At 37.0% G+C, this 22,435-nt stretch overlaps 1 protein-coding gene across 1 annotated transcript in view; it reads right to left on the bottom strand.

Moving 5' to 3' along the window:
• Positions 1 to 22,229, bottom strand: part of HSF5 (heat shock transcription factor 5) — a 51,094-nt gene extending 28,865 nt beyond the window's left edge. Inside the window, exons 1-3 of the mRNA XM_036879756.2 lie at positions 21,626 to 22,229; positions 15,556 to 15,930; positions 7,514 to 7,608 (exon numbers count right to left, since the gene is read on the bottom strand). Of these exons, the coding sequence (XP_036735651.2) occupies positions 7,514 to 7,608; positions 15,556 to 15,930; positions 21,626 to 22,229 (1,074 nt within the window). The remainder of the gene's footprint in view (positions 1 to 7,513; positions 7,609 to 15,555; positions 15,931 to 21,625) is intronic.
• Positions 22,230 to 22,435: the final 206 nt, after the last annotated feature.

The following is a 22,435-nucleotide window of genomic DNA, read 5'->3' as shown; positions in this document are numbered from 1 at the left end:
AAGACACATAATAATTAAAATGGCAAAGATCAAGGACAAGGAAAGAGTGTTAAAGGCAGCTAGAGAGAAAAAGGTCACCTATAAAGGGAAACCCATCAGGCTAACGTCAGATTTCTCAACAAAAACCCTACAGGCCAGAAGAGAATGGCATGATATATTTAATACAATGAAACAGAAGGGCCTTGAACCAAGGATACTGTATCCAGCACGACTATCATTCAAATATGATGGTGGGATTAAACAATTCCCAGACAAACAAAAGCTGAGGGAATTTGCTTTCCACAAACCACCTCTACAGAACATCTTACAGGGACTGCTCTAGATGGGAGCACTCCTAGAAAGAGCACAGCACAAAACACCCAACATATGAAGAATCGAGGAGGAGGAACAAGAAGGGAGAGAAGAAAAGAATCTCCAGACAGTGTATATAACAGCTCAATAAGCGAGCTAAGTTAGGCAGTAAGATACTAAAGAGGCTAACCTTGAACCTTTGGTAACCACGAATTTAAAGCCTGCAATGGCAATAAGTACATATCTTTCAATAGTCACCCTAAATGTTAATGGGTTGAATGCACCAATCAAAAGACACAGAGTAACAGAATGGATAAAAAAGCAAGACCCATCTATATGCTGCTTACAAGAAACTCACCTCAAACCCAAAGACATGTACAGACTAAAAGTCAAGGGATGGAAAAACATATTTCAAGCAAACAACAGTGAGAAGAAAGCAGGGGTTGCAGTACTAATATCAGACAAAATAGACTTCAAAACAAAGAAAGTAACAAGAGATAAAGAAGGACACTACATAATGATAAAGGGCTCAGTCAAACAAGAGGATATAACCATTCTAAATATATATGCACCCAACACAGGAGCACCAGCATATGTGAAACAAATACTAACAGAACTAAAGGGGGATATAGACTGCAATGCATTCATTCTAGGAGACTTCAACACACCACTCACCCCAAAGGATAGATCCACTGGGCAGAAAATAAGTAAGGACACGGAAGCACTGAACAACACAGTAGAGCAGATGGACCTAATAGACATCTATAGAACTCTACATCCAAAAGCAGCGGGATATACATTCTTCTCAAGTGCACATGGAACATTCTCCAGAATAGACCACATACTAGGCCACAAAAAGAGCCTCAGAAAATTCCAAAAGATTGAAATCCTACCAACCAACTTTTCAGACCACAAAGGCATAAAACTAGAAATAAACTGTACAAAGAAAGCAAAGAGGCTCACGAACACATGGAGGCTTAACAACACGCTCCTAAATAATCAATGGATCAATGACCAAATCAAAATGGAGATCCAGCAATATATGGAAACAAATGACAACAACAACACTAAGCCCCAACTTCTGTGGGACACAGCAAAAGCAGTCTTAAGAGGAAAGTATATAGCAATCCAAGCATATTTAAAAAAGGAAGAGCAATCCCAAATGAATGGTCTAATGTCACAATTATCGAAATTGGAAAAAGAAGAACAGATGAGGCCTAAGGTCAGCAGAAGGAGGGACATAATAAAGATCAGAGAAGAAATAAATAAAATTGAGAAGAATAAAACAATAGCAAAAATCAATGAAACCAAGAGCTGGTTCTTCGAGAAAATAAACAAAATAGATAAGCCTCTAGCCAGACTTATTAAGAAGAAAAGAGAGTCAACACAAATCAACAGTATCAGAAACGAGAAAGGAAAAATCACGACGGACCCCACGGAAATGCAAAGAATTATTGGAGAATACTATGAAAACCTATATGCTAACAAGCTGGGAAACCTAGGAGAAATGGACAACTTCCTAGAAAAATATAACCTTCCAAGATTGACCCAGGAAGAAACAGAAAATCTAAACAGACCAATTACCAGCAACGAAATTGAAGAGGTAATCAAAAAACTACCAAAGAACAAAACCCCCGGGCCAGATGGATTTACCTCGGAATTTTATCAGACATACAGGGAAGACATAATACCCATTCTCCTTAAAGTTTTCCAAAAAATAGAGGAGGAGGGGATACTCCCAAACTCATTCTATGAAGCTAACATCACCCTAATACCAAAACCAGGCAAAGACCCCACCAAAAAAGAAAACTACAGACCAATATCCCTGATGAACGTAGATGCAAAAATACTCAACAAAATATTAGCAAACCGAATTCAAAAATACATCAAAAGGATCATACACCATGACCAAGTGGGATTCATTCCAGGGATGCAAGGATGGTACAACATTCGAAAGTCCATCAACATCATCCACCACATCAACAAAAAGAAAGACAAAAACCACATGATCATCTCCATAGATGCTGAAAAAGCATTTGACAAAGTTCAACATCCATTCATGTTAAAAACTCTCAGCAAAATGGGAATAGAGGGCAAGTACCTCAACATAATAAAGGCCATCTATGATAAACCCACAGCCAACATTATATTGAACAGCGAGAAGCTGAAAGCATTTCCTCTGAGATCGGGAACTAGACAGGGATGCCCACTCTCCCCACTGTTATTTAACATAGTACTGGAGGTCCTAGCCACGGCAATCAGACAAAATAAAGAAATACAAGGAATCCAGATTGGTAAAGAAGAAGTTAAACTGTCACTATTTGCAGATGACATGATACTGTACATAAAAAACCCTAAAGACTCCACCCCAAAACTACTAGAACTGATATCGGAATACAGCAAAGTTGCAGGATACAAAATCAACACACAGAAATCTGTGGCTTTCCTATATACTAACAATGAACCAACAGAGAGAGAAATCAGGAAAACAACTCCATTCACAATTGCATCAAAAAAAATAAAATACCTAGGAATAAACCTAACCAAAGAAGTGAAAGACTTATACTCTGAAAACTACAAGTCACTCTTAAGAGAAATTAAAGGGGACACTAACAGATGGAAACTCATCCCATGCTCGTGGCTAGGAAGAATTAATATCGTTAAAATGGCCATCCTGCCCAAAGCAATATACAGATTTGATGCAATCCCTATGAAACTACCAGCAACATTCTTCAATGAACTGGAACAAATAATTCAAAAATTCATATGGAAACACCAAAGACCCCGAATAGCCAAAGCAATCCTGAGAAAGAAGAATAAAGTAGGGGGGATCTCACTCCCCAACTTCAAGCTCTACTATAAAGCCATAGTAATCAAGACAATTTGGTACTGGCACAAGAGCAGAGCCACAGACCAATGGAACAGACTAGAGAATCCAGACATTAACCCAGACATATATGGTCAATTAATATTTGATAAAGGAGCCATGGACATACAATGGCGAAATGACAGTCTCTTCAACAGGTGGTGCTGGCAAAACTGGACAGCTACATGTAGGAGAATGAAACTGGACCACCGTCTAACCCCATATACAAAAGTAAACTCAAAATGGATCAAAGACCTGAATGTAAGCCATGAAACCATTAAACTCCTGGAAGAAAACATAGGCGAAAACCTCTTAGACATAAACATGAGTGACCTCTTCTTGAACATATCTCCCCGGGCAAGGAAAACAACAGCAAAAATGAGTAAGTGGGACTATATTAAGCTGAAAAGCTTCTGTACAGCAAAAGACACCATCAATAGAACAAAAAGGATCCCTACAGTATGGGAGAATATATTTGAAAATGACACATCCGATAAAGGCTTGACGTCCAGAATATATAAGGAGCTCTCACGCCTCAACAAACAAAAAACAAATAACCCAATTAAAAAATGGGCAGAGGAACTGAACAGACAGTTCTCCAAAAAAGAAATACAGATGGCCAACAGACACATGAAAAGATGCTCCACATCGCTAATTATCAGAGAAATGCAAATTAAAACTACAATGAGGTATCACCTCACACCAGTAAGGATGGCTGCCATCCAAAAGACAAACAACAACAAATGTTGGCGAGGCTGTGGAGAAAGGGGAACCCTCCTACACTGCTGGTGGGAATGTAAGTTAGTTCAACCATTGTGGAAAGCAGTATGGAGGTACATCAAAATGCTCAAAACAGACTTACCATTTGACCCAGGAATTCCACTCCTAGGAATTTACCCTAAGAATGCAGCAATCAAGTTTGAGAAAGACAGATGCACCCCTATGTTTATTGCAGCACTATTTACAATAGCCAAGAATTGGAAGCAACCTAAATGTCCATCAATAGATGAATGGATAAAGAAGATGTGGTACATATACACAATGGAATACTACTCAGCTATAAGAAAAGGGCAAATCCAATCATTTGCAGCAACATGGATGGAGCTGGAGGGTATTATGCTCAGTGAAACAAGCCAAGCGGAGAAAGAGAAATACCAAATGATTTCACTTATCTGTGGAATATAAGAACAAAGGAAAAACTGAAGGAACAAAACAGCAGCAGAATCACAGAACTCAAGAATGGACTAACAGGTACCAAAGGGAAAGGGACTGGGGAGGATGGGTGGGTAGGGAGGGATAAGGGGGGGAGAAGTAGGGGGGTATTAAGATTAACATGCATGGGGGGGTAGGAGAAAAGGGAGGGCTGTACAACACAGAGAAGGCAAGTAGTGATTCTACAACATTTTGCTATGCTGATGGACAGTGACTGTAAAGGGGTTTATAGGGGAGACCGGGTATAGGGGAGAGCCTAGTAAACATAATATTCGTCATGTAAGTGTAGATTAGTGATAGCAAAAAAAAAAAAAAAAAAAAAAAAAAAAAAGGGCAGTTCCTGTGTGGTAACCTCCAACGAGTTCTACACAAGGGTATAAAGGGCATATAAAAGTGTAGGCAAAGGGTCTGTTTGTGTTTATACAGAGGATCAAAGCCTAATTGGCTACCCCGAAAATGAACTAAGATACGATATGAAAGAGAACTTCCAACAGCAGCACTCTCTGGAAGACTCATGCCAGAAGATGATCATCAAAAAACCCCAACAAAGATCCACGCACTGCTACAGCTGTAGATGCACTCATCCCACCAGTTCCTGGACCTGCCATGGGAATGAGGAAGGAGATATCTAAGCTGGCCTGTGCATACAGTAAAACAACAAAATTGGACTGGATCTATACTGTTGGAACTCAACCAAGAATTTGGAGAAGTGCAAATTGTAGCGCTCCAAAGTCTTACAACTACAAACTATTTATTGTTAAAAGAACATATGGCATGTGAACAGTCCCCAGGAATGGGTTGTTTTAATTTGTCTGATTTCTCTCAGACTGTTCAAGTTCATTTGGACAATATCCACCATATCATAGATAAGTTTTCACAAATGCCTAAGGTGCCTAACTGGTTTTCTTGGTTTCACTGCAGATGGCTGGTAATTACAGATATGCTTTGGTTATGTAACTATACTCCTATTATGTTAATGTGTGTGTGCAATTTAAGTAGTAGCTTAAAACCTATACATGCTGAAGTTACTCTACAAGAAGATATATCAAAGAAATAATCAATCTTCCCATGTTTTCTTCCGCCTGCTACTTCTATAGCTTTTCTTCTTCCTTCCTAATTACAACCCTTAAATAGAATTCGTGCCTCATATCAAATTTACCGAGTATCATAATTCTTCCAAGTGGTAAAGATACCTCAAGACAAATGCTGGGCATAGAAGCCACAGGGCATAAATATGCAAAGAAGTAAAAAGCTAACTTTTTCAAACAATAAGGCTTCTCTCTCACTTACCAACTTCACATTTCCCTGTATGGCCCCGGAAGATGACTGGTTAGCCAGAGACGGGTAAGATTCCTCAAGGGAGGAACAACCTAAGACAGGCACAGTCGCAGGGGGGCCATCAGGTGAGAAATTGGGGATCAACAGAGGTGAGGCTTAGAACCTCACCCCCCCGTTCTGAGAGAAATCTTCTGCATCCGTGGATGTTTTGTTGCCCTTGTCTAGCTTGGATTAACACATAGTCTACAGGCACACACCTGATCATCTACATGTGCTCTCTTACAACACTAAACTATGTTTTCTACCTTTATCTTGTATCTACCTACCACTTCAGCATTTTATTAAAAATAATAATAATAAAGAGAGAAATGTGGTATCCACATATAAATCAAGTATAAAAACCAAATCAGTATTCATATTTGAACTGACTATTTATAGTTCATAATAATGCATGAGCAAAACCGAAAGTTTCTGTGATGACTGCCCTTGTACTGTTCACTATGTAACTTATTCATTATGTAAGAATTTGTTCTACATGTAAAAACTTGTTTGTTATGCCTCAGAAGATTGGAGACTGACAAAAATTAGGCTTGGGGTGGAATAATGATTGTGCATTGAGCATTGACTCCCCTATACAGAATTTTATTGTCGTGAACAACCATTTGATCAATAAATATGAGAGATGCCCTCACAAAAAAAAAAAAAAAAAAAAAAGGACAGACTTCCAATGGTAAAATAAATTAGTAACCGGGATGTAATGTATAGCATAAGGAATATAGTCAAGATATTGTAACAGCCTGGTAGGGTGATAGCTGGAACCTAGAATTATGTATATAAATGTTCTACCACTGTGTTGTACACTTGAAACTCATGTAATGTAATACTGTGTGTCAACTACCCTTCAATAAAAAATAATTATTAAAAAAAAAAAAAAAAAATGTAATTACTTGTACCATCTTGGAAGAATCTGTCATTTGATGACTTATGTACTTATAAAGTTTATCTGGTACAGGGATACCTCAGAAACTTTGAAAGTTCAGTTCCAGATCACTGCAATAAAACAAATATCGCAGTACAGCAAGTCAAAGGAATTTTTTGGTTTCCCAGTGCATATTAAAGTTGTTTGCTGTTCTTAGTAAAGTATGCAATAGCATTATGTCTAAAAAACAATGTACTGACCTTAACTTAAAAATACTTTATTGCTAAAATTGCTAACCATCACCTATGCTTTCAATGAATCTAATCACTAATCATAGATCATAACAAATATAATAATGAAAAAGTTTAAAATATTGCAAGAATTACCAAAATGTGACAGAGACACGAAGTGAACAAACAGTGGAAAAATGGCACGGATAGACTTGCTCAATGCAAGATTATCACAAACCTTCAATTTGTAGAAAAGGCACTTTCTTCAAAGTACAATAAAGCAAAGTGCAATAAAACAATGTATGCCAGTATTCCTTTTAACATGGGAGAGCCTAGAACAGCACTGTCAAAACTAACTTTCAGCAATTGTGGAAATGTTCTCTATCTGCTCTGTGCATTTGGTAGCCACTAGCCAGATGAGCTACTGAGCACTTGAAATGTGGCTAGGGTACCTGAGGAATGAATTTTAGATTTAGTTTTAATTAAATTAAATAGCCACATGTGGCTAGTGCCTAATGTATTGGAGAGTGCAAACCTAGAAGAGTCCTCAGACATCATTTATAGCAACTCCTGTTTTTTAGAACTGAGAAAACTTAGGCCATAATCCACAGCTTACCTCTGGCTACTCATTAAGATAAAATTAGACTTTGAAATACTGCACAGTCAGTAATATTGCATGCGAAGCACATGGTATGTCCATTGTTCCAAGAATCTTACCTGGAAATAGTTATGGTACGCATAGGAAGAGGCAGCGGGAGTGACACAACTACTTAGAGCATCCATGTGGGTAGAAGAACAGCACTGCAGCACAGCTGGAACAAATTCAAACACAGAAAAGCCATCAACCCAAATAAACCTCTGTAGCATTCAAGTTGCTCCCCTCTTTCAACTTGGAAAGAAAAATTATAAAAGCTTTCCTTTGTGGGTGCAATAAAATTATATTTAGTCCAATTAGGTGCTATTATTTGTTAAAAACAACATGGTAATAAACTAAAAGTCATTTAAAAGGGTCATGTCTTCTTTCATAAATGATTTCTTTAGCATCTAAACATGTTATTGCCTTTCTAGCCAAACATTTATTCTCATTGAAAGTAATTTCATTTTGTTAAAAATATATATCAGAACATATTTGGAATTCCAAAATAATTGTCTCAATCATTTTAATAGTAACAAACATTTGGAGGAGGGTGTGTTTTTAAGGATAAAATAAGTAAAACACTCTCCAAACATTCTTACCATTATACAGTGCTTCCAGTGAAATCTATTTAAAACTGTTTCAACCATTTAAACAAGTGGTTAGGAATTTGGATCTTAGAGCCAGACTGCCTGCCTTGCTTTGAAGCCCAGCTCCAAAATTTTAATAGCTGTATATAAACTCGAGCAAGGTTAATCTCTTTGGGCCTCGGTTTCTGCATCTTATTAAGATAGGAATAATAGTATCTACCCCAATACATTTGTTGTGAGGAAAGAATGAGTCAATATGCACAAAACACTTAGAAAAGTATGGGCATATAGTAAAAAATCAATCAATCAATAGTTAACATTGCATTGCTATTATTTTAACTAAAGAAACACATATTTCAAACTTTCTCTTTATAGGTAGAATACCATTGAAAGACTGAACTCTTTGTACTGGGATAGTTACACTTACAGATGCAGTCTTAATAATAGATTGAATCTCCTCTTTTCCAGAGACTCTCCATACTGAATGAGAATCAGTTGTAACATCACACCTTGGGATTAGACAGAGGATGTTATTTATTGAGCACCTACCATGTTCCAGACACATTACTAGGTGCTTTGCATATATTGCCTCATTTAACCCAAACAATTGAATGAAATATTAACATTACTTCATAAAAATAAGGAAACTAACACTGCTGATGTTAATTTGCTGAAAGTCACAAAGCTGGTAGTGACAGAGCCAATATCCAAACTCCAAAGCACATGCTTTTTACTATACCACAATGCTTCCCCAATCTTTCCTTCTTCCTAAAATATAACACTTTAATTTTACTACTTTACAACTCCACTTGCTGAACATTTTTAAAGTGTCTTTATTATAAGGTGGCAACTTTCTCTTTCCATTTCCACATTATTCATATTTTGAGTGTGCTAACAATTACTAAATAATCTCATTAAATAATCTTTGAAAGTTAATTAGCCTAAGGATAGTAAAAATTCACTGGAACGCATCCCTATTTCTCTATTACTGACTACTGATTTTTAAAATGTCAGAAGTTCATACAGGCATACTAGAAATAAATATTTTACCATTATATCATGTATAATTTAAGGAATTAAATTTTGTACATGGAAGAAAAAATTTGAAATAATGGACAGAATTCTAGTTCAGATACAAATACGAAGGGTTAATGTGTCTGAATGACATCATCTTAATTAACATCTAATGATTTAAAAAGTCAGATATTACTAGAATGGCCACATAAAATTCAAGCTATTATCACTTCCAGTATAGGTTAGGCAAACAAGTTCTTACACTTTTATCCTTCAAATATATAATTTAAATGTTTTCATTTGAATTTGGTTTCCCAAGACATTTCAAAGCATAAATATTATGGGAAATAAGTTAAATCCAAAAAGCAGAATGCCAAGGAGGGTCTGCAAAGCTTTGACAAAACTGGGGGGTGGAAAAAACCTGGGACGTTTTTCTAGAGGTTTAACAGCTAAGGAAAAACTAGCCCCCTAGTGGCAGTAAAAGACTCAGTCAGGAACTGCAGGTTTTCACCCATCAGGGTACTATAAAACAGCGCTTCACTACAAATCAGTGAAATGTATCAGCCTTATTTTTCTGGTATTCTTTTGACTCCAATGGTTACTCATTTTAAACAGCTGTTAAGTTATACTTTAAAATAAATTTGTTGGAGAAATCAACTAGAATTATACAATAGAGAATACATATTAATAACAGTTGATAGTTGATTTTGTATCCAAGCAAACAGCAAAATAAGAATGTCCTTTCAAGTGTCCAGTAACAAATGGAAAGTAGAAAGGTACCTGCTTGAAGAAAAGGAGGGCTTGAATATACAATCCAAAAATATTTCTCAATAGCTATTTCCTTACCAATGCAGCCCTACTTTGTATAGTCAACAAAATAGAACAAAGGTATTAGTAAATTTATTGAATATGAAAAACCTAGCTATAGAAATGCAATTGTATGCTTAGTACATGACAAATTAATCTAGTTTGTATTATGAAAGCATTGTGAAGGCACCAACACATATAAAACTGAGTTTGCCCCTATGTTCTAAGACATATTCATCTGCATAAAGATCTTCCAGTGTCTTCCTGAAGGTAGTTCACTTAAGGCATTAAATTGCATGTAGAATGAAAAACTGGAGATTATGGACAGAATTCTTGTTCTGATATAAATATAATAGTGATGACATTTTTAAAAACAATTCTTGTAGTAAAAGAAGTTAGGAATACTAAAAATGATCTAAAAGTAAAAATTTTGAATCTCACCATAGGTTAGGAAAACAAGTTCATACACTTTTTCCTATGGAAGTAATTTAAATGCTTTGGACTTGAATTTACTCCAAAATAGTACAGTGTCAACAGTGAGAAATGCCCAATAAAAATGCTCAAAAGGAAAAACATCCTAATAGTAAGTTTATATTCACGATATATTATTATAGCAACTTGAACCACACCATCTCCTCATTTATGGTGAGGTAAATAAAAGGTCCTCTGGACATATACCCAAAAAGAAGTAAAAGCAGATACTTGAATAGATATTTGTGCACCCAGGTTTATAGCAGCACTATTCACAATGGTCAAAAGGTGGCAGTAACCCAGGGTCTATCAACAGATGAATGGATAAATAAAATGTGGCACATACATACAATGGTAAAGTATTCAATATTAAAAAGAAGAAAATTTTGACACATTACAGGATCAATGAAACTTGAAGATATTATGCTAAAACAAATAAGCCAATCACAAAAGGACCAATATTGTATGATCCCTCTTATATGAGACTGCTAGAGTTGTCAAATTCATAGATACAGAAGGTAGAATGGTGGTTGCCAGGAGCTGGGAAAGGGGATTGTGAATGGGTACAGAGAGGTTAGTTGGGGAAGATGAAAAAGTTCTGGAGATGGATGGTGGTGATGCTAGTATGCAACAATGTGAATGTATTTAATACCTTACAACTGTAACTTAAATGGTTAAAATGGTAAAAGTTTTATTTCAGAAAATATAAAAATAAATATAATAAAAAGAAAGGTAAATACAATCGTGCTTTTGCCTAGCTTCTTCTGGCAGCTAAAGAGAACTTCCTGGTGTATTTCTGTCAAGTCCCTCTTTCCATAAGAACAGAGACCTTTTAAGAACAAGTGACAATACAGGCTACCTAAGCACAAGAGTACAGCATTGGAAAGCTCCTATAACTCCGGATTCTATATTTGTTTATGTACATTATGTAGGATTAGCAGCCTAAAAGATCAAATCCTTAGAATTTAAATGTACTTTAAAATAAACAACTCTTTTTTTGCCCAAGAATTCAGAAAAAAATTTAAATAACGATATAAAGGATATCTTTCAATAAAAAACAAAAATATATGTACTTTGAAAGGAAATGTATAGCTTTTAAAATACTTTTCCTTTATATGTAAATAGTTTTAAATTTTCTCAAGTCTATTCACATACATTAAATCATTTAGCCCCTGACCTGAACAATCAATGCCACTTTATAGAAAGGGATATTGAGGCTGAGTGACATGAAATAATCCACTGAAGGTCACTTTGGATGATTAACTGTAAAACTGAGCCTAGGATTATTTCATTCCATTTAATAAATTATTTAATAAGGGCCTATTATAGCCAAACACTAAGCTTGGTTTAAGGGGATACAGAAATGAATTAGAGGCAACCCCACTCAGAGGCTTCAACTGGACCTCCCACTCTAGCAATTGGAACACATTCTCTCTAGTTGGTCAGGATGAATCCAGGGCATTCCCTCTGCAAGTAACACAAGGAATCTCTCCACCAATCTGTTGTCTACCCTATCTGGGGGTATTTAACTTGGGGAGGACATATACCAGGAAAGTCTCTCAAATGAAAAAACAAAAGAAAAAGTCCCTCTTTGTATAGAGGCAGGCACGCAGGAGGGCACAATGGCCAAAGGAATGGACTCCTGTGTCAGTCCGCCTTGGTTACACCCTAGCCCTGTCTCTGCCTTGTTGTGCTTTGGTTCCTTATCTATAAAATGAGGATAATTACATTCCCCATCTTGTAAGTTTGCTGTGAGGCTTAAATGAATTAATATTTGGAAAATACTCAGAACAGTGCCCAGTCATAATGACTGTTATATAAATAATTGTGAAATAAGAGATAAAGGGCAGCTACAAATTGCTAATCACTGCTTTGGGCTTAAAACTTAACTCCGAAAAAACTCAAAGCTGATTTTGAGACAATTCAGCATTACAAAGTCAAAGGAAAACAATTCTCATTGCAAGGCTCGCTCTCTAAATAAATATGAATATATGAATCTTATGTATGTTCAAATATGTAAGGAATAAGATTTAAAAAAAGTCTAAAGTGAAGTTTTTTTATTTAAAAAAAGGGAAATTATAGTAGCACCCTGAAAATATCTTCAGAGGAAAAAACTGAACTTAAGATAGGGCAAGAATAAAGAGTCAACTGATACTAGATCTGCAACACTGTCTTTGAAGGAGTGGTTAAGAGTAGAAAAAATGTAAATGAGCTAGGCATGAAAGCAGGCACTTCAAGAAAAGGATGACAAATACAAGAAATTATTCAGGTAAGTCACTTTATGAATCAGTCTGATAGCAATTTTATAATGTCAATGTTTGGCTTTACTACAGAAATTAATGATTTACTAAGTATCACAAAATTCAAAATGTACTGGTTATACTATTTGAAGACCAGATCCAAGTTTAGTGTCAATATAAATGATTTTTAAATGCAGTTGGATGTCGTTTTTTACTAAAATTTGATCCAAACTTCAAGTCATATAGTTTACTTTAAAAAGATTCAAGTATAACCATTAGTTACTTTATTATGATTTAGAGAGCTGGATTTGGGAGTGATTGTTATCCTGCCACTGAGAATGATACTCTATTTAACTTTGGGAAAGTCATTTGTAATGTTCTTCATAAACATGCTCACTAAATACTGGTTAAATTGCTCACTATTTTTTGCTTTTTTCTAAAATTTGCAGGAATTAAGTACTTATACAGTATTTTTATGGCACTTTCTTTCCCATAGCAGGACTTTCGTATTTAACAGTACAACTTTTTATTTAGGCAGTACTTCAGAATGCTCAAAGCAGTTTTGCCTATGTTTTATCATAGAACTACTCTGTTTTTGAAGTCATCATGAGATGGTGAGGTTTCCTATTTATTCCACAACCTCAGAAACTTTACATTTCAGTATTTCAATTAACCCTCTTAAAGTCAAAACAAAAATCTAGATATTAGAAGGTTCTATTTCAGATGCACTGTATACTACTAAAATATCAGCAGCATTTACTTGTTCTTTCAAGACCTCCTTTCTGGTCCTTATCTTGAACTCTTAGAGACAGTTTTCAACTGAAAAGTTTATAAGCTGACACTAACATAAAATATTTTTTAAAATAACATATCCTAAATCATAATAATTTAACAAATAGTATTCCTATAATGAACAAGTAGTCTTAACTATCTGCAGTGTCTTGTAAATAATAGGTAAGTGGTTCTCAAAATTTAGAACTAGGAGTTTCCAAGAGACTTGCTTGGAGCTTGGAATACATTTTCCTGTAGAAACTATATCATACAGGCTAGTTTGGCTCCTAGGCCAGACTAGAACCACCTGTACCTTAAGTGTAGGACTAGCCATGTTAATAGAAACTAACCACTGTGTCTAACATATCTGTCCACAGGAAAACACTTCTAAAATTCCACTTTGGAAGGCCAAGTACATTTCTGTATCTCTCCACGGCAGTCCTTTCAAATTTCAACTCCCCAGAAGCTTTTTAGTCTTCAGTAGTTTAAGGAGGGGGATTTGGAGGTGAGTGAGGAAAGGAAAGAGAAACATTTATTGGTAAAAGGAAGAGAAGTAGGGTACTTTCCAGTTAATATTGGAATGTAAAGCAAATGTAAAGAAGCCACAGACTCTTCTCTCTATGCTGCCAAAATGACAATTTAGATAGCAATGCCTAATTTGTTAATTAAAATATTGTGTTAAAATCCTTGTTAATAAAAATCTGACCCTATTTGTTGCTATGCAAATAAGATACATAAGATAAATAACTTATAACATGAAATTAGTTATCTTTCATTTTTTAAAGATCACACAGATACTGTGGTTCTTCAAATAAGTACCTAAAAACCTGGAAAAATACTAGGCCTCAAATTGTTTCTATATAAGAAGGTTAAAAATATATATTTCTAAAATTTCTAATGGGCAAAATGATTAAAAGTGCTAAATCATCCTTACTCTGTATAATTCCTTCCCCTCTCCTTTCCAACTCCATCCACCAAAACGGTGGCAGTTCTGAAAATCTATAAAACCTAATCTAATTTAAATTCTTATTATTTTAATATTAAATGCTTTGAGAAAATAAAGCAATCCCTTTTACTGTTATATATGGGTGGAATGCAATGAGCCAGTAGTAAAAGAACATAGTTGGATGTTACAGCTAAAATGGTGAGTACTGTTACAAATAGAACAGTTACCAGATTAATAACTTTAAAATGTCAACAAATTATCCAATTCCCTATCTAATTTACATTCTTCCCACTATTTCAGCTTTTGATTTCATCCTGCCTAGGAGAAGTGGTCCTAATAAAATACCTCTAGAGGTCGCTTCCAGATCTTATTTTTAGTATCTTAATATTCCTAGAATCTTAATTCACAGGGCAAAGGCATGACCCTTCTTCTCTCTCTGGTCTTTTCTGAAAGCCTTGACCCTTGTCTTGTTCTTATTGCCCCATTTCATCACTTTGTATAAATAACACCACCATTATGGTTCTTCTGCAAAATTGAAAATACATTTGAATGAAATGGTAAGGCTATTATCTTGCCAAAATGTACCCCCACAAAAGACATGCCCCACTCCACCCACAAAGCTAAACAAACAGCCACTTTCATAAGGATTCCCAGTTAGTGACTTGAGATCTACCAGTATGTTTTCAATACCCTTGGTTGACTGTAAATCAGTTGTCATTGTCAGGTCCTCCTTTGCTCTGCCACTCCCCAGGTCTTAGTTGGCTAGGATTAACACTGAGGGACTACACTGTCAAACCACACCATCACATTTTCACTAAAAGACCATAGTTTTAAGAGATGGAGAATATGTCCTTTTATTAAACTTCACTATTGAGATACTAAAATGATTTCATTATGATATAATCTCACCCATAACATGAAAAAATATAAACTATGTATAATAGATAGAAATATTTTTTTGAAAGCAAAAAACCAAAATATTATTGCACCAATGGCAGAGTTCAAACAAGGTTCTGCTGTACTACGTTTTAATTTATTAGGACACATTTCAAGGATATGAAAGTTTCACTAAAAACATACACCTTTATGTATCAGCAGAATTTCCACAATCCTTAAGAACACAATGAAATTTTATATATTGCTAAAAATATGTCCTGATGAGAAATTTTTGACATTTCTTTGGTGCATATTCCTGCTATTTTTAAGTATGCAGAAATGCACTTAAAAATATAAATGCTCATTATAAAGTACTTTAACAGAAGCCACTTAACTTGAATTTCTCATACCTGTTGGATAGTAGGCTTGGGAGTACTGTGCTGAGGATGTGTAGTTACTGTATTTTTGGGAGGAACTGACCATTGTTTGAGGACCTTGCTGAACATGTACAGATGTGGCGCTGGGCTGCAGGGTATAGGTAACCTCAGGTGGAAACCTCTGCAGTACAGGAAATGGAACACCTTTATCTGAAAAAGTGGGAGATGTTTCCACTTGTCCTGGGTTCATTCCAAGGGAGTTTTGCCATGTTCTAGGAGGAATCAGGGTCCGATCTAAACCTTTCAGAGGAAAAGTACTGTGGTTCTGGGATGAAGCTGATGCATAGGAGTAAGGAGACAAACTATCTTGCTGGAATGACTGGTGGAATTGTCCTACAGCCACTGGTCCTGCATAAAAGAGGAAGAGCACATTTACTAATTTTATATTACACCACTGGATGTAGTAAATCAGAAGTCACAAAATATACACCACTCTTCACCTATGAATAGGTTGAGTTCTCAGCCATTTTTAAACAACAAATATTAAGTTTTGGTAAAAACAAGTTCAGAATCCACAATAAGAGATTATATATAATCTGAAAAAAAAAAACCCAAATAATCCTTTGTTTAGTTTTCAATGTAACTGTCATTAGAGAAAAAGTAGCCAAATTCTAACATTAAATCAAATTCAATGTTAAAAAGTCTTTTATAGATGATTCAGTCATCATACCTCTTACCTCAATTGACCTCAATTTTTCCAATCCATAAGCTATTCCCTAGAAGTTTCAGAAATTTCAGTCTTTCAAATCATTTAGGAACCTTTGTAATAGGCATAAAAACAAGTGCTCAACCATATATACAAAAGAAGTAAATGTAGGACAAATAAGAATTATAACACAAATCAAAAAGATTTTGTTCTTTGCTCCCTTTCAATTTATCTTTTTTAATGATATCTTTGCAGAAAAGTCAGGCTTGAAAACTGACTCAGTTCTCTTCTTCATACCTTAAATCAATCAGTAATTTCCCATGGTCTTTTTTTCTTCAAAGTATCTTTAATGTCCCTTCCTAGGTATCAGTGGCTCTCAAACACTGATTTAAATCTGAATCATCTGGAGAGTTTGTTAAAAATCCACATACACAGTCCCAGAGATTCTGATATTTGCTTTCTCTTATCTAGCAATGTAGAAAGAAATTAAAAAATGGAGATAAGGAAGAGATAGGGCAATACTATATAGTGAGGAAAAGGGAAACATAAATATTGGTAACAGAACTTAATTCATAGACTGTGGTTCTTGAACATAAACAAAGCTAGCCTAATTTATTAATACAAAGGGCTTTATGTATTATATTAGATGGTTCACAAATCCCTTTCAATTTGTTTTATTAAACTAATCTAACAGAGGGAAAGTCTAATTATGTGCTACTCCTCTGTTAAATACAAGATGAAAGAAAGCACTCAAATACTACCTTCCCAATTTAAATGGTAAACCTATTCAACACACAACACATCTTACATTCTGTTTCTATGATGCTTAATTTCCTCAAAAGAATAAAGCATTAGGGAGCACTCCTAACCACTTCTGGTTTGGCACTGCCTGATCTGACTCAATTTTTGCTCAAATAAACTTTTAAAAATAATAAAATAAAAAAGAATAAAACATTAATGCCAAGAATAAACAAATACATATGCATACAAATTGTGAAGCCCTGGGAATCAAGAGCTCTAAATCTAATGGGAAAAAAAAAAATCTTAGGTCAGAAGACTGAATGTATTCAAATGGTACACCTCTTAAAAACTACATTTCCTTTTCTCCTTTAAAGTATAAAAAACAGTTTTTATGCTAAGTGACTAGCAATTCCATATGTATATGCACTTTGAAACCATCACTGACAATCCTTTAAGACTAAAGAAACATTTTTTGCTCTTCACAACAGATGTTCATGAGGTTCAAAACTACCTATCACTTGATTTTTCCTGGGATGCTTCACATGCTCACATTACATATTACTACAGTGTGCAAGAGCTCACTAATCCTTCTGCCCTCTTTAGGGTTAAGTTGCTGATGAATTTTCAGACTGTAGACAATTTAAGTAGCTAATTAAAGAATTCTCTACCTTGATTTCTCTAAGTGGAATTTAGATATGAATTAAAATATAAATTCTACTTCTATCATGGGAAACTCTCAGTGGTGGCCAAATACTTATATATTTTATTTATTTATTTATTTTTAACTTATTATTATTATTTTTGGTACCATTAATGTACAATTACATGAGCAACATTATGGTTACTAGACTCCCCACATTATCATGACCCCCAAATATTTATATATTTTAGATGCTGCTAAATACGAACACTGTTAGAAGAGCATTCCTTCAAATTGGTTTGTTTTTTAAAATAAAGAGTAAGGTCAACAGACAAAAAAACAAATAATCCGATTAAAAAAATGGGCAGAGGAGAACACACAGTTCTCCAAAGAAGAAATTCAGATGGCCAACAGACACATGAAAAGATGCTCCACATCGCTAATCATCAGGGAAATGTAAATTAAAACCACAATGAGATATCACCTCATGCCAGTACGGATGGCCACCATCCAAAAGACAAACAACAAAAAATGTTGGCGAGGCTGTGAAGAAAGGGGAACCCTCCTACACTGCTGGTGGGAATATAAATTAGTTCAACCATTGTGGAAAGCAGTATGGAGGTTCCTCAAAATGTTCAAAATAGAAATACCATTTGACCCAGGAATTCCACTTCTAAGAATTTACCCTAAGAATACAGCAGCCCAGTTTGAAAAAGACAGATGCACCCCTATGTTTATCGCAGCACTATTTACAATAGCCAAGAAATGGAAGCAACCTAAGTGTCCATCAGTAGATGAATGGATAAAGAAGATGTGGTACATATACACAATGGAATATTATTCAGCCATAAGAAGAAAACAAATCCTACCATTTGCACCAACATGGATGGAGCTAGAGGGTATTATGCTCAGTGAAATAAGCCAGGCGGAGAAAGACAAGTACCAAAGGATTTCACTCATATGTGGAGTATAAGAACAAAGAAAAAAAACTGAAGGAATAAAACAGCAGCAGAATCACAGAACCCGAGAATGGACTAACAGTTACCAGAGGAAAAGGGACTAGGGAGGATGGGCGGGAAGGGAGGGATAAGGAGGGGGAAAAAGAAAGGGGGATTACGATTAGCATGTATAATGTGGGGGGAGGCATGGGGAGGGCTGTGCAACACAGAGAAGACAAGTAGTGATTCTACAGCATCTTACTACGCTGATGGACAGTGACTGAAATGGGGTTTGTGGGGAGGACTTGGTGAAGGGGGGAGCCTAGTAAACATAATGTTCCTCATGTAATTGTAGATTAATGATAAAATAAAAAATAATAATAATAAAAATAAAGAGTAAGGTGAGATCAGCTCTTATTTATTCTTATTTTAGGGGTTACCTCACAGGGTTTTATTCTGACCAACTTTACAAACATCCACATGTCTTCAGAACATATTTAAGATATATTTGGTAAAGCTTAAATTAAAAATTCTGGAAATGCAAGGAAGGATGGATTTCTGTTCTTGAGGATTCTAGTCCTTCTATATAAATGAATCCGAGTTAATCAATACCCAGGAAAGAACTTGCCTCTTGCCCAAAACTTGCCTCCAGAGCTTGGTATCCCCAAGCGAAAAGTTATTAACTATCTACCATGGCTCAGACTTGTTACTTAGTTTAGAAAGTTATTAACAAATACCATAAAATAAACTGCCACCAAAAACAAAATAACAAAAGTGGGCAAACAAAAAAAGGAAAAACATGTGATTCTCATATTTTTTTCATGTACATTACTGAAAAGTAAACAAGACATCTGGCCCAATGGATCTAGATCACTAGTTCCTAAAACAGAGGGTTCTACTGTAAGAGAGAAGTATCCAAACCACAAACTAAAGTAGAACAGGTTAACAACTGGAAATTAAGAAGTAGCAGTGTAGTCAGTCATATAACCAAAACAGGATTTGAGCAGAATAAAAATTGAGGAAAAATAGAAGAGCCAAGGGTTTAGAACACAGAATTAGAGCAAACAAAGCTGGGCCAGTATTCCTGAACTTACTTAGAATTTCATCCCACCCAAACCAGTAACACAGTTCCTTAGTGAACCACACCTATGGGGTGGACAGTCATGACGTATCTTCTGCACATACCAGCAAAACAGGAAATGCACGAAAACTACAATAATCTAGGCATACATGGATTGATGTATTATCTATACTAAAAAAGTATGAATTTATTTTTCAACAAATAATCTTTAAAATGCTGACCAACTAAACTGTAAATGAAGAAAATCAGATCTTAGATAGCCCCTGTATTTCTTCAACCAAAATTGACTCTATCCTCAGAATACAACTAGGTTTAAGACAGGTGAGGAAGTGAGGAAGAAAGAAAATCAGAAGAGAAAGAAGTACACAAGGGCTGGTTTTTATATATGTGTGTATATATGTTTATTTGAAGTGGTTATCCTGTTTCTCCCACGAACACATTTTCCAGTTTTTTCTCTATATACCCACCAGCTATACAACCTGAAAAACAAATATTCATGTCAGAAATTCTGCTAAATGTATGCCATGGTGTTTATCTCCATTGTCTTTTCCCACCAGAATCAACAGCCATCATATAAAAGTGGCCTAATATTCCTTTAGAATTCCTTTAGAACATTCCTATGGCACTGCTATTTTTCTAACTTGTTACTAGAACTCTAACCCTTATCTTCTAAACTCCACAGGCACACAACCTAATCCCTTATCTTCTAAATTCCAAATGAAGAGTTCTGCCTCTTTCATGACCCTGGGCCTAAATTAAATTCAACAGTGTTACTTTGTGCATAGTATAAAAGTTTTCATAACTGAAAAATAACCCAGACATCTTTATGTTAAAATCCACGTTAACGTACTGAAAATGTTTCTATTACTCTTATATAATAATAAGTATCAGGTTGCTTCGTATCATGGAGTCTTTAAACAGAGAAAGGGAATAATGTCACCCTCACCTTCCTGAAAGAAGGGGAAGAGCATCTGAAATTAAGTTTATAAAATAATTTATCATGGAGTTTTTGAACTTTTAGTAAATGCAGATTTATACAAATTTTTTTGCAATACTGAAATACTGTAGCCAAGTGAAATTCCAAGGCTATGGTGAAAGTTCCAAATGTAACTTTCCAAAATTCTTTTTGACTAAAATTTGACAGTAAAGAAAACCATTTTTGCCTTCCTTTGTCTAACCATAACACCTTAAATAAGCATCATAAACTAGAAATGTTTAGCCAATTCATTCTACATAGAAACAGTACCTTGTCAATAATGAAATAGTTATATTTCCTAACTATATCTAAACAATGGCTATCCTCCTACACACCTGGAACCCAAAATATGATTGTCAGACACTTCCTTCAAGATTCCTTAAATGTGTCAGTGGGTAGAAGATGGTACCTCTTCAAGACAAACTTCCACTCAAGGTCCCTTGTTCACTTTTGTTCACTTTCCCTTGGTTTTTATTAATGTTCTAAGTTTCCTTGGCTCTGACTTTGTTCCTTCCTACCTTGACCTTCATCATATTCTCACTCTTTATAGAAATTCTGTTCTGCTTCCCATTAGAGCAAAGGAGACCCTTCTGTGTTTCTTCCTGACCCAGAGCTTCAACAAAGGGCTACTTATTCTAGATGTTCACAGTGGAGAGCCTCGGTGTCAAGAAGGGTAAAAGGCTGTGGAGGTCTGGAATTTAAGAGGGGTCCAGGGAGTAGAAGAAAGCAAGCCTAAAGCAGACGTCCCTTTGGCTGTACAGTGGACAAAGAGGGGACTACATGCTTATGGACTCTTTCCAGGGCAGATCCTGGGAGAAAAGGAGTCCTGGTGCTAGTGAGAACCCTGGAGGTGATGTGGCCTCTTGTGACTTATTACTTGGGAAACCCATCAAACAAGTGGAACCTGGGCACGTTTCGGATACCTCCCAGCTGAGGATGTGCGAAAATGCCCTTCGAAGCGGCGGTTGCTCCCAGACGCCCCATGTGCCCTGCGGTGCGAGGAGGCCCTGTGAGGACTCACCGTGCGGCTCGGGCTGGGGCCCCGCGGGAGGCGGCGGCTCTGGGTGCTGCAGCAGGGAGGCCGAGATGGAGGCGGAGGCCGACGTGATGAGGAGCCTCTGGAAGCGGTTGGGCGGGCGGCAGGGCACCTCCAGGCCTGCCGCCAGCTTGGCCTTGTTAGCGGTGGTGAGCCTCTTGAGGCGCACGAGCAGCTGCGGCTGGTCGCGGCGGAAGTGGGGGCTGTGGAAGTGGTGCAGCGGCCCGTCGCCCGCCGGTCCGCCGCCCCTTGACCCCGGCCCGGGCCCCGCGGCGCCCGGCCCGCCTAGCACCACCTTGCGGAAGCCATAGAGGTTGAGCTGGCGGATGAAGCTAGTGAAGTTGGTGGTTTTGAAGAGTTCGGGCTCGGTCCCGGGGCCCATGGGGCCCCCAGCGCCCCCGACGCCGCCCGCAGCCCCCGGCCGGGGCGGGCTGAGCAGCTCGGCCTCGAAGAGCGGCTGGTCGATGAGCAACCCCTCGCCGCGGCTGTCCCAGCGGATCGAGCGGTACCGGGGGCTGTTCACCAACCGCCACAGCTTGGCAGGGAAGTTGTTGGGGTTAATAGGGGTGGAGAACAGCGCCTCCTCCATGGCCCCCGCCGGCCCTGGGCTTCGCCCCGCAAGCCCAGCTTTCTCACCCCGTTCTCGATCCCCACCTCCCCTGGCCTTCGCTGCGCCCTGCCCCCTCCTGCCAGCGCCCGGTCCGCGCGGGCCTGGAGACCGTTGGCGCACGACCTTCCGCCGCAGCTTCCAACGTGGCCAATGGGGCTTCGAGTTCCCGCCGCGCGGCTGGACGC

Source organism: Manis pentadactyla, chromosome 4 (genome assembly GCF_030020395.1).
Source record: "Manis pentadactyla isolate mManPen7 chromosome 4, mManPen7.hap1, whole genome shotgun sequence".
NCBI classification, from domain to species: Eukaryota; Metazoa; Chordata; class Mammalia; order Pholidota; family Manidae; genus Manis; species Manis pentadactyla.
Note: the sequence above shows the minus strand (reverse complement) of the source record. Positions and strands in the feature narration are given on the sequence as shown.